The sequence below is a fragment of the Heptranchias perlo genome, chromosome 24, assembly GCF_035084215.1.
Source record: "Heptranchias perlo isolate sHepPer1 chromosome 24, sHepPer1.hap1, whole genome shotgun sequence".
Lineage (NCBI taxonomy): Eukaryota > Metazoa > Chordata > Chondrichthyes > Hexanchiformes > Hexanchidae > Heptranchias > Heptranchias perlo.
In genome coordinates this window covers 31,064,763-31,078,758 of record NC_090348.1, presented here as the reverse complement: position 1 = coordinate 31,078,758, position 13,996 = coordinate 31,064,763, and the positions used below count along the sequence as shown (strand labels likewise).

The following is a 13,996-nucleotide window of genomic DNA, read 5'->3' as shown; positions in this document are numbered from 1 at the left end:
AAGGAGGAGCAAGAAGTAGGGAGGGAAGTCCAGAGCTTAGACAACTGTAGGTATGGCCACCAATGGTAGGGCAATGAAAATCAGGGATGCGCAAGAGGGCAGAATTGGAGGAGTGCAGAGATCTTCATTTAAAAAAATGCAATGTCCCCTGCCTCGAACTATTCCCTGTAGCAAAGCATTCCATACTCCAACCACTCTCTGTAAAGAAATTTCTCCTAGCCTCTCTTGGTGACCATTTTAAATTGATGAGACCTTGTCCAAAGAACCATAGACCAAAAGGAAAGATGTCACTCACTCCCCAACCAGAGGAAATAGTCTTTCTCTATTCACCCAATAAAAACTCTTGTAATGTTTAAAGCCTCTATTAAATTTCGTCATAGCCATCTCTTCTTCAGTCAAAATAGTGCCTAAAGTCTGTTCTCATAACTGTAATTTCTTATACCCGACATCATACTGGTGAATATGTGCTGAATGCTCTCTATGGTTTTAATTTTCTTTCTATAATAGATACTCGAAACAGCATATTGTACTCTAACTGTGGATAAACCATTGCTTTCTGAAAATTTATCATAAACTCTTTGCTCTGTACTTTGTATCACTGTTTATAAAACCCAAAATACTACTGGCCTTTTTATGGCATTATCCACCAGCATTCACACCTTCAAGGAGTTATTTGTTTGTAACCCTAGGTCTCTCAGTTCCTCCCCACCCTTCAGCATCTTTCCATTATGTATATGTATCTATACGCCTCTCCTCCATCGTGCAGCTGGGTGGGACTGCCCTCGCCTGGTTCCATTCTTATCTAACTAGTCGTAACCCGAGAATCACCTGCAATGGCTTCTCTTCCTGCTCCCGCACCGTTACTTCTGAAGAGCCCCAAGGATCTATCCTTGCCCCCTCCTATTTCTCATCTACATGCTGCCCCTCAGCAACATCATCCGAAAACACGCCAGGTTCCACATGTATGCTGATGACACCCAGCTTTACCTCACCACCACCTCTCTCAACCCTTCCACTGTCTCTGATTTGTCACACTGGTTGTTCCACATCCAGTACTTTTTGAGCAGAAATTTCCTCCAACTAAATATTGGGAAGACCGAAGCCATTATCTTCGGTCCTAGCCACCAACTTCATCCCTCTCCCTGGCCATTGTCTGAGGCTGAACCAGACTGTTCGCAAACTTGGCATCCTATTTGACCCTGAGATGAGCTTCCGACCACAAATCAAAAGCAAAATACTGCAGATATTGAAAATCTGAAATAAAAACAGAAAATGCTGGAAAAGCTCAGCAAGTGAGGCAGCATCTGTGGAGAAAGAAACAGAGTTAACGTTTCAGGTCGAAGACCTTTCATCAGAACTGGAAGATGTTAGAGTTAAAGTTTTTAAACAAGTACAGAGCCAGGGAAAAGGGGGGGGGGGGAGGGAGGGGAGGAAAGAACAAAAGGGAAGGTCTGTGATAGGTTAGAGGGCAAGAGCGATTAAATGACAAAAGGGATGATGGTGCAAGGCAAGGGAGGTGATAATGGGATAGGTTAAGAAGTAAAAGACCTGAACTTTTGTAACAAACCTTCATTCGGACAAACCTTAACACATGCTTTCTGAAAATCCATGTACACTGCATCTACTGCATTCCCTTTTATCTATACAATGTCTCAAATTTCTCAAACACAACTTGCTTTTACCAAAACCATGCAGGCCTTCCTTGATTATCCCATACATTTCTAAATGGTCACTAATTTTATATCGAACAATGGGTTTGAGGAGTTTGCCTGTGACTGACGTTGGACAAATTGGTCTATAGTTACCTGGTTTATCGTTCTCTCCTTTCTTGAGCAGATTTGAAATATTGGCTACCCTCCAGTTCCTTGGCATAATTTGCATATCTATGAAGAATTGAAAGGTAGTAGTCAGGGCAACTGCTATCTTCTCTCTAACTTCCTTCAACTGCCTGGTGACTGATCAGCTTTGAGTCCTTCCAAATTTTTCAGAAACAAACCCTTTTCCACATTTATTTCTTAATAATTGTTCCACATACTTTTCTAATAAACCTACATTCTCGCTTCCACCACCATTTGTTGATACTGATTCAAAAATTTACAATATCTGCACCAGATCTCGGTAGCATAGTGATTGTTACTTGACTAATAATTTGGAGTCATTAGTTGAAATCCTGCCACGGCAGTTGGGGAATTTAAATTCAATTAATTAAATAAAATCTGGAATTAAAACAAAACTAGCGTCAGTAATGGTAGCCATGAAACTACTGGATTGTTGTGAAAACCCACCTGGTTCACTAATGTCCTTTTTAGGGAAGGAAACCTGCCGTCTGACAAACCTTAACCCTGGTCAAACCTTACCCGGTCTGGCCTATATGTGACTCCAGACCCAGAGCAATGTGGTTGATTCTTAATCGCCCTCTGAAATGGTCTAGCAAGCCACTCAGTTGTACAATCTCGCTCCAAAAAGTCATAAGAATAGACCACTAGGCACCAGACACAACAAAGGCAAACCAAGCCCAGTTGACCGTGCAAAGTCCTCCTCGCTAACATCTGGGGACTTGTGCCAAAATTGGGATAGCTGTCCCACGGACTAGTCAAGCAACAGCCTGACGTAGCCATTCTCACAGAATCATACGTTTCAGCCATCGTCCCTGGACTCTTCCATCACCATCCCTGGGTATGTTCTGTTCCACCGGCAGGACAAACCCACCGGAGGTGGTGGTACAGTGGTATACAGTCAGGAGGGAGTGGCCTTGGGAGTCCTCAACATTGACTCCGGACCCCATGAAATCTCAGCATCAGGTCAAACATGGGCAAGGAAACCTTCTGCTGATTACCACCTACCGCCCTCCCTCATCTGATGAATCAGTGCTCTTCCATGTTGAGCACCACTTGGAGGAAGCACTGAGGGTAGCAAGGGCACAGAATGTACTCTGGATGGGGGACTTCAATGTCCATCACCAAGAGTGGCTCGGTAGCACCACTACTGACCGAGCTGGCCAAGTCCTGAAGGACACAGCTGCCAGAGTGGGCCTGCGGCAGGTGGTGAGTGAACCAACACGTGGGGAAAAACCTTCTTGACCTCGTCCTCACCAATCCATAACAAACTGAGGATACCATCCAACGTGTTATGTGGCACTACCACCGTGCAAAATGGGATAGATCTAGCAGCTCAAAACTGGGTATCCACGAGGTGCTGCGGGCCATCAGCAGCAGCCGCCGAATTGTATTCCAGCACAATCTGTAACCTCGAGGCCCGGCATGTTCCGCACTCTAACATTACCAACAAGCCAGGGGATCAACTCTGGCTCAATGAGGAGTATAGAAGAGCGTGCCAGGAACAGCACCAGGCGTACCTTAAAAAAAAATGAGGTGCCAACCTGGTGAAGCTACCACACAGGACTACGTGCATGCTAAACAGCAGAAGCAACATGCTAGAGACAGAGCTAAGCGATTTCACAACCAACGGATTTGATCAAAGCTCTGCAGTCCTGCCACATCAGTCATGAATGGTGGTGGACAATTAAACAACTAACGGGAGGAGGAGGCTCCGTGAACTTTCCCATCCTCAATGATGGCAGAGTCCAGCACGTGAGTGCAAAAGACAAGGCTGAAGCGTTTGCAACCATCTTCAGCTAGAAGTGCCAAGTGGATGATCCATCTTGGCCTCCTCCCGATATCCCCATCATCACAGAAGCCAGTCTTAAGCCAATTCAATTCACTCCACGTGATCTCAAGAAACGGCTGAGTGCACTGAATACAGCAAAGGCTATGGGCCCCAACAACATCCCGGCTGTAATGCTGAAGACATGTGCTCCAGAACAAGCCGCTCTTCTAGCCAAGCTGTTCCAGTACAGCAACAACACAGGCATCTACAACATGCTGGGGGTCACCATTGACCAGAAACTTAACTGGACCAGCCACATAAATACTGTGGCTACAAGAGCAGGTCAGAGGCTGGGTATTCTGTGATGAGTGACTCACCTCCTGACTCCCCAAAGCCTTTCCACCATCTACAAGGCACAAGTCAGGAGTGTGATGGAATACTCTCCACTTGCCTGGATGAGTGCAGCTCCAACAACACAAAAAGAAGCTCGACACCATCCAGGACAAAGAAACCCGCTTGATTGGCACCCCATCCACCACCTTAAACATTCATTCCTTTCACCATCGGCACACGTGGCTGCAATGTGTACCATCTACAGCATGCACTGCAGCAACTCGCCAAGGCTTCTTCAACAGCACTTCCCAAACCCGCAACCTCTACCACCTAGAAGGACAAGGGTAGTAGGCACATGGGAACAACACCACCTGCACGTTCCCCTCCAAGTCACACACTATCCCGACTTGGAAATATATCACCGTTCCTTCATCGTCGCTGGGTCAAAATCCTACAACTCCCTTCCTAACAGCACTGTGGGAGAACCTTCACCACACGGACTGCAGCGGTTCAAGAAGGCAGCTCACCACCACCTTCTCAAGGGCAATTAGGGATGGGCAATAAATGCCAGCCTTGCCAGCGACGCCCACTTCCCACGAAGGAATAAAAAAAGTCTTCTTCCTCCACTACTACATTTCCCTTTTCATCCCTGAGGAGTCCTACCCTCACTAATGTTTATTTTGCTTGGAATACTCTTATAAAAGCCCTTATTTTTCCTTTTTTTATATATATTAGCCACAAGTCTTTTTTCATCCTTCCACTCTCCCTTTTCAGCTCTTCACTACATTTTGTATATTCCTCATAATTTTATTTAATATTGATAGTCCTAGTTTAATCATATGCCTCCCTTTTAAGGTTGTTTACTTTTAATCTCTTTGTTCGCAAAACTCTATCCATTGATCGGTTTCCATTCACCTGATGGAAAGTGTACAAAATAGATATATTCCTATCACATATTTAAAGACTCCCCATTGCTTATCCGTCATCCTGTTGCTAACTTTTTTGCCCAGTTATTTTGGGCCCGATCACTTCTTATCTCTCAGAAATCCAACACCCTTATTCGTAACTCTTCATTACTGTTTACTATTTTTATATTGAACCTAACTATGTTGGGGACATTATTTCCCAATTGATCTCCTACTCTCATCACTTGTCCCACTTCACTTCTCAGAACTACATGAAGCAATAATTCACCTTTTGTCTTTCTAATGGCTTTGCATGTTTTGACTGACATGGCCTTTGTATACTATGAGCGCTTTTAACCTCTTTCCAACTTTTTTTTTAAGGTTCATAAGATATTAAACATCTTAGCTGCCTCCTTATACCAGTAATTACTATTTTATGGCTTGTGACTTTTACCTGTTGTTCTCTCCTCCCATCTCTATTTTGGCCAGCACTATGTAGGGCTCATCTGCCTTTTTTCAATTCTGAGAGCGGTATCTAACCTGAAATATTAACCTAATTTAAGACTGTAATCTATCTTTGCTTTTCAATGAGTTGCTGTTTATTTGGATTATTTTGTTTTTATTTCACATTTCTAGCATTTGCTGTTTAACATTTTAATGTATACTAATTACATTAATCATTTCCTTTTGTATTATTCAACAAATACCAATGGAAGACGAGCTTCATCTTTCCCCGATTGTACGATTATGCCAACCAAGGCAAAATAATTTTAAATTACCAGAGACTTTCAGACATTGTGCGATTTCCATATGCTTCTGTGAAATATTGAAGGACTTGCATTGTCTTAATCTTTTAAATCAGATAATTGAGAGTGTGTTTGCAACAGTGTTGTGTAACTAAGCTGTAAATATGACTGGCTGACCACAATTTGCTAAAAAGGACACAATGAAATATTTGCAGCAGCACTGGGTGGGAACTGATGTAAAGTAGTTCATTTGATTGGTTAAGATTGAGGTCAGAAGAAGTCATAAATTTAGCAAGCTGTTCATCTGATGCAGCTTTCAAGCTAGCACTTGTGTTCTTGTGTATAGTCGCTCCATCTGGTGTGACATAAATCGTCTGTTGGTACAGCCTGGAAAGCTACCCCTACTGTGAAAAAAGTGGTACTGTACTTCCTGTTTTCATAAACGGTCATGTGCATATTTTAGTGAAGCTTGATTCCTCTGGAGCTTTCTCTCTCTCTCTACATCTCTCTCTTCAGAAGCAGTGAATTACAGTATACGCAGAAGCATTTGAAACCTGTGGCCTCATCCTAGTTTAGCCAAAATATCAAAATATTGAAGATTAGGTATTTAAAAAGAAACCAGAGGTGCTCGGCTCTGAACGTTTTCTAATTTTTCCAGAAACCAAGCAGAAGATTGAGCTGCTGATGTCAGTTAACTCTGGGAAGTCGTCCTCTTCAGAAAGGTACAGCAAACATCCATTGCAACCAGAATTGATGCTAAAGGCAGACAGTGGGAAATCTGAAGGAAGGAAGGAAGGAAGGAGGGAGGGAAGGAGAAAGGAGCTGCCAATGTTGAAACGTCAGCTAAGAAAGCTTCACTGCATTGGTTAACATATATTTTTCAGAATCTATTTTTATTCTTGAGGCTTGTTGCTTTTGCTGAGACTAGCTGAGGCTTATTGATTTCTCTCTTTTGTGTGTTTTGCTGAATAGATCCATAACATAAACCAAAAAGCGACAATTACTGTGCAGAGTATCAATGTGCTATTTGAGAAGGTTTTTTTTCTCCTCCTCCCCTGCTGTGACACATACTTGGAGCATAAATGAAGGTTAGCTCATTTATTATTTTTCCCCTTAAACCTGAGTTTAGGTGCTGATTCTAAAGGGAGTGTCTGTACGTAGGACCTGAAATCACTATCCCACAGATTAGTCAGTCACCTTCTGTGAGGCAGGCATGCTGCTGCTTCATATTTATGTTCTGTAGGAGAATATTCATCAGATTCAGTAATGTTTCATGCCTGCAGGTGAGGGTAATTGACTTGCAATGTTTATAAAACAATGTATTATTGTATCTACCAATCTAAAATCGATATTGATTGAAAGAACTAACTACAATGAGTTGGCAAAGTCAATGTGATATTACTCATTTACCAGCCCTTCAATTTTCTAATTGTATATTCTTGCATCAGTAATTGACTGCTTCCATATGGGAGTTAGATAATCATGGAAAGTAATCTCAAAAATGGTTAAAGTACATATCTGCTTTTCAGTCAGCCATGCAATGCTATCTTTAACTGTTCTGTGCCTAGTTAGTTAGCAAAGTTTTATGCATTTTGCTGGAGATGTGTTCAGCATATCTTAGTGTATTTAACATAGTTACTAAGCATTGGATAGAGGACACATCTATACAGCTCTACAAGGAAGAATCAGTTTAACAAGTTGCAGGGAGCAAAGGCTGGGTATCATACAACAGCTCATTTGTGACACAATTAACTGCACTCCTTTTTACTTTTTGAGTGTGTGGCAACAAAATACTATATTGAAATTTGAATGAAGAGTTAGTAATGGGGAATCGATGATGATTATTCACTGTAGTTGAAAAGTTTCACTTTGACTTTGTTTAAGGTCCACATGGTTATTTGCACACAAGGTCGTTGACTTCACTTCAAAGGTGCCACACCTTCACTGTATAGTAAAACAATTTAAATGGGCTGATTTTAAATTGTTGCTAGTTAAGTTGATAGTTATGGCCATCAAGAGTGACTAAAGTTGTCTTGCCTGTACTAATATTAGTGCATTTTCATGATTTGTTATTGTGACTCTCTGAAAATTGCTATGTTAAATTAACACAGCTTCCCAACTGTCCATTCCTCTTCAGACACAGGGTTCATCTTCTGAAAGAGATAACTGTATTTTGCTAACATTTCTGTATATGCAAGACTTTTAATATATTACTAGTAGATCTCCTATGGCGTTACTCGTGGTGAGGTGGAGTATATATTGTTTTATTGCACTAGGGGTGCTACCAACAAAGTGTGCTATGGCAACCATTACAGGAAATAAACATGATACACAGTCAATGCGTGCTTTATGCTAAACATCTAATATATTGTAGAAGCATGTCCACATCTGCACCAGGAAAGACCATTATGATCCATCTGGCTATTTCCGTTCAAAAAATACCACACTACATTCAGTCTCTTGTACCCTGTAATCACTTATGCTGCAAACCTTTTTTGCCCAATTCAGATGAGTTTGACCTTGTAAAAGACACAAAGATGGGGCATTTAAGATTTCTGGTACAGCTTTCTATCTGACTGCTATATAATGTTTGTTCTGGAGCTTAATTAACTAGGTCCTCTAAATTAAAGGAGCATCAGTGTTGCTGGAATCAGAAGTGAGACTGCAATGAATGATCAAGATTCATTATGAAACTTTTACTTAAACAGAAATATACAATTGTGATAAATTCAAATTGCAGAAGGACTTGTGTCTAAGGTAATTTGACCGCTGTTCTTCAGTTGAGTAATATGACAAATTTAGCATTTTACATATAGATATTACAATAGTGCATTGCAAAACTTCATGTTGATCTGAAGTTTATGCATATTTATAAACTTAATTCCCCAATTTCATTCCCTATCCCCATGTTTGCCTGAAGGTACCAATTCATGATGTGGAACTGTTCCACAAGCATCAGCAGGGCTCTGGTATCTAACCCAAGTGGCCATTCTTTATGTCTGAACCTAGACAATGCTGGTACAGTTTTTGACAGGTATCACAAACATAGTTTTTAGCAGGAATCACTGATAGCAATCAGGAGCAGGAATTGTGGCTAGGTTCTTTTTTATCCTCGCCAATGCCTCTCTAACTTGGGGATGCTGGGTTAATTGTAATGCCCTTGTCACTGCATTGGCCAGGATCAGTTCTAATAGTTTTTATGACCATAATGTATATGTATTTTGATAAGGCAGCTGAAGTCCATTAGCTACTCAGTGCAATATTGGCTAGCATGAGTATACATGTTTTAATCAAACTATGAGAGTATTCTTAATGACTGAAGGACTGAAAGCTCACACACTTGGTTTGTTTGCGTGTCTGACAATTAAACCATCTTCCTTGGTACTTGGCAAAGAGAAAATAAGATAATGGTTTGCATTATCAGAGGAATAGAATATAAATTGAAGGGTTAAATTGTTGCTGTCGGTCAGCCTCCATTTTGACTACTGTTCTGGTCATAAAAAGGATATTGTTATGCTTGAGAGGATACATAGACAAGCATCGCAGATGTCAAATTTCTAGAATCTGTTAATAAGGATAAATTAAGGAAGTTAGACCTTTTTGTCTTTCAGAAAGATGAGACTTCAAGGAGACTGAATTGAGGTTTTCAAGATTATATAAAAGGGTTTGATAGAGTTGATCTGGGTAAATTGTGTGGCAAAGTGATAGCTGGGAAAATGGATGGATCTTTTTTCCACACAGATTATTAGACGTTTAGAATAAGTTATCAGAGAAGGCCACAAACAGTATAAATAGGTAAAAAGACAAATAGATGTGCTTCTGGAGAGATCAGGAAGGGATTGAAAGGTAATTAGAAGACAAGTTTCAAAAGCAAAACACTGCAGATGCTGGAAATCTGGAAATACTCAGCAAGTCAGGCAGCATCTGTGGAGAAAGAAACAGAGTTAACATTTCAGGTCGATGGCCCAGCGTCTTCTAACGAGAAGTCATCGACCTGAAATGTTAACTCTGCTTCTTTCTCCACAGATGCTGCCTGAATATTTCCAGCATTTTCTGTAGAAGACAAGTTTTGATAGGGGTGAAATCACTTAAAAAGGTGCAGGCTTTATCTTAATGGCATTTTCCTACATTTATCCTAAACATTCTAGCATTTTACTACTGTTAGTAATCCATGGATTTAAAGTTCTTCAATTCTCAATGGAAAGGATCTGTATGTAGCAAAGAGTGCCGCAATCGATTAATATGAGGTACGCACATTTCAGGACATTTTTGACACTGTATACATCTCTGATCTGGAGAGAGGTCTTGTGAACTCAAATAAGTAGCTAACTAAATGGAAAAATATCCATTTGGCAAAACCGTACACTGATTCAGTTTTTTTTGTACTGAATTGCAAAGTCAGCAATCATGTTAAATCTAAAAACTAAAAATCTCGATAACTGCTTAATGCTCATTATGTGCCGAGATTGCACTCCTCCTGTACGTGAAATCCTTGATGCATGGTATAAGATTATTAATATGCTAGTTTAAAAATTGTTGCTTACAAATTAATGTTTTTCAAACTTATATTCGTTTATTTTACATATATGATAATGAAGCTTTGAACAATTGGATCAAGTAAAGCACTGCAGAATGCAACTGTAACAGGATATCTAAGATGTCTTATAGTTGCATTGTTCCTATTTATTCAGAAAAAGATGTACATTGTTACCCTATTAATTCTATTGGAAAATGTTGGACTTAAGTGATCTAGATAGGCACACTGTAAGGTCAAATGGGTGCTAACTGTGATGGGATGTTTCTGTAGATTAGCAGTTGCCACTAAATACTTGACTCATGCTCTTGGAGAGAGCCCAGGTTGGAAAAACTATCAGGAAATGACATTATTTTCACATTTTTGACACCTAGGATGTGCTCGGTGCAAACCATTTTATTTATACCAGTGGATCTCCCGTTGTGGCATTCATGGTGAGTTGGAAGATGAGCTGTTTTATAGCGATGGGAATGTTTTAGCGTGTAGCACATAATGTATTTTTGGGGCCACAGATTTACAGTTACTGAATAAGTCAGATTGCATTTTTAATTGAGCGATTCTGGTATTTTTACTGGTGTTTTGTGAGTCCAATTTTGTGACTCTTGTCCATTTTTCAGTTAAAAAGTGTAGATTAGTAGCCTTGATTTATTGTCTAAACAAAAAAAATAGCTGGAAATACTTAGATCAGGCAGCATCTGTAGTGAAACAGAAGTTAGTCAGTTGACATTTTGGGTCTAAGACCTTTCCTCAGGGCTGGAATTTATTTTCCATTTATTGTGTTCCTTTACCTCTATATACTTAATTTTAATGTTTTTTGAAGCCCAGGATGCACAGCAAGATGGTGGGCAACATGTACCAGGTTGGAGATAGGTATTCAGAGTTTAGCAGTGCTGATGCGGGGGTGGGTTCGTGCGTTTAGTATTTACTACTGTTTAATAGCAGTCCTATGCTTTTGGCACTGGGGACCGGGAAGGTCTTGGGCTTTGGCAAGACTGGATAAGGGTTGTGGAGTGGGAGTGCTGGGGAATTGTAGCATTGGGAGAGAATGCTCCTGGGGTTTGGCAGCAATGAGGGGATAGTCCTGGGTTTGACAGTACTGAGGGGATAGTCCTGGGTTTGGCAACACTGAAGTGGGGATTCTGAGGTTTAGCAGCATTCTGGATAGGTCCTGGGGGTTTGGAAGAACTGGCTGGTGGAATGAGGGTTTTATTTCACCAGGGGATTCTTCGGCCCCGATATTTACGGGGAGGCGGGGAGGGAGTGGGATTGATTTTTGGTGGCAGGGAAACCCAGAAATATGGGGAACTGCCGAATTTAACGTTTCCCTCCCGGCAGCCAGCCAGATTGAGAGGCTGGCTGGTGGGCAGGAAGGCCTGTCTTAATAGGCGGCAGCCGGGGACTGGACCGGAGAGGAGGGAGGGAGAGATCGAGGTGGGACAGGGGTGGGGAGGAGGGGAGAGAGATCGCGGGTCGGCATCGAATTCAGCCTGGAGGTCACAGGGTGAGGGCCAGCGGATCACTGAGAGGGAGGCCGATCACGGCAGGTTTGCTTGGGGGGCCAAGGGGAAGCACTCCTGCTCCTCTTGGCCCACAAGCAGTGCTGGGAAAGCGCTTACCTGCTGCATCCGTCAGTTCTCACCTCCCTTTAGCTGCTGGGTTTCCTGAACCTTGGGAAACTCGGCCCGCAGCCATTAGATCTAAATGGCTGTTAAAATCTGAGACATGCAGCCTCGTTAACATATTAAAATTACTGACACACCTCTTGAGAGCAGGTTACTCACCCGGCCCTGGTTAAACCAAAAGTAGGCGCGTTTGTGGCGGGTTGGGGTTGAGTTTCACATTTTTAAGAATTTACCCCCACCCCTCTCCCGCCCATCCTGAGAGGATGAAGTTCGGATGAATTTGCTACGTTTTTTTTAAAAGTAAAACTGTTGGGATGTTATTTCTATTAGTGAGTTAGCGCAACCACAGTTTCTAATTGAAAGCTGTAATTAAATGATTGATTTTGCTGGCACGTTCTTCAGCCTTATGTACATATTAATGGCAAAAAAAACATGATTTTCTGTAACTTTACAATTTTGACATCATCTGACCTATTTCTGAATGTAGATTTAAAAATGATCTGTACTATTGCAGTAATGTTTTGGCACCAAGATAAAAGTTGGAGTAGGGAGGATTGCCTCATATACTGATGAGCTGCTCGTACATTTGCATTTATATAGTGTCTTATCGTATCTGCAGGATAATCCAATGCATTTCACAGCCTGTAAATTACTTTTGAGATGCAGTCACTTGTTATCTTGGCAAGCACAGCAAGGTCTAATAAACAGCAAATGAGATGAATAACCAGTTAATAAGGGGGAGTGCTTTCAGTGTAAAGTATTACCCCAGCTATATAAATTTTAAAATAAAAGATACATCTTATCCTGGTGCCAAAAGTATGGGCTAATAAATGAAAGTCAGCACGGATTTGTTAAAAGAAAATTGTGTTTGACTATCTTGATTGAGTTCTTTGATGAAGTAACTGAGAAGGTTGATGAGGGTAGTGCAGTTGATGTTGTGTATATGGACTTTCAAAAAGCATTTGATGAAGTACCACATAATAGACTTGTTAACAAAATTAAAGACCATGGGATTAAAGGGACAGTAGCAGTCTAGATTCAAAATTGGCTGAGAGTAGTGGTGATTGGTTGTTTTTCATTCTGGAAGGAAGTATACAGTGGTGTCCCCCAGGGGTCAGTGTTGGGATCACTGGTCTTTTTGATACCTATTAATGACCTGGACTTGGGTATAGAGGGTATAATTTCAAAGTTTACAAATGACACAAAACTTGGAAATGTAGTAAGTAATGTGGAGGATAGTAACAGACTTCAGGAGGACATAGACAGGCTGGTGAAATGGGCAGACACATGGCACGTGAAATTTAACACAGAGAAGTGTGAAGTGTTACATTTTGGTAGGAAGAAGGAGGAGATGCAATATAAACTATAAACTAAATGGGTACAATTTTAAAGGGAATGCAGGAACAGAGACCGGGGTGGGGTGTACAAATCTTTGAAGGTGGCAGGACAAGTTGAGAAGGCTGTTTAAAAAAGCATATGGGATCCTTGGCTTTATTAATAGAGGCATAGAGTACAAAAGCAAGAAAGTTATGATAAACATTTATAAAACACTGGTTAGACCTCAGTTGGAGTATTGTGTTCCAGTTCTGGGCACTACACTTTGGGAAGGATGTCAAGGCATTAGAGAGGGTGCAGAAGAGATTTGTTAGAATGGTACCAAGGATGAGGGACTTCAGTTATGTGGAGAGACTGGAGAAGCTGGGGTTGTTCTCCTTAGAGCAGAGAAGGTTAAGAGGAGATTTGATAGAGGTGTTCAAAATCATGAACGGTTTTGATAAGAGTAAATAAGGAGAAACTGTTTCCAGTGGCAGAAGTGTTGGTAACCAGAGGACACAGATTTAAGATGACTGGCAAAAGAACCAGAGGCGATATGAGAAAACATTTTTTTACGCAGCGAGTTGTTATGATCGGAATGCACTGCCTGAAAGGGTGGAGGAAGTAGATTCAATAGTCCCTTTCAAAAGGGAATTAGATAAATAATTGATGGGAAAATGTTACAGGGGAGTGGGACTAATTGGATAGGTCTCAAAGAGCCGGCACAGGCACGATGGGCCGAATGGCCTCCTTTGTGTGGCGTCATAATATGATACTATCCCGCTGTCATTTTTATTATGATTTATTAGAACAATCTACCATTTCAGATCTCTATTCACTGGGTTTTTCTATAAATCCACTTTGATTCCTTCCCAAAGCAGCTCCAAAGACTACACCAGAAATTGATGCGTGGGGCTGGTGAGATGCTGATTCAGA

At 41.2% G+C, this 13,996-nt stretch overlaps 1 protein-coding gene across 2 annotated transcripts in view; it reads left to right on the top strand.

Moving 5' to 3' along the window:
• Window positions 1-13,996, top strand: part of LOC137341665 (SRSF protein kinase 2-like) — a 177,481-nt gene that overhangs the window by 59,972 nt on the left and 103,513 nt on the right. The window contains exon 2 of one of the 2 annotated variants that reach the window (XM_068005014.1): window positions 6,249-6,312. The exons of the other annotated variant lie outside the window; for it this stretch is intronic. Within the exon in view, the coding sequence (XP_067861115.1) occupies window positions 6,275-6,312 (38 nt within the window). The 5' untranslated portion in view covers window positions 6,249-6,274. The remainder of the gene's footprint in view (window positions 1-6,248; window positions 6,313-13,996) is intronic. 2 annotated transcript variants of the gene reach the window in all.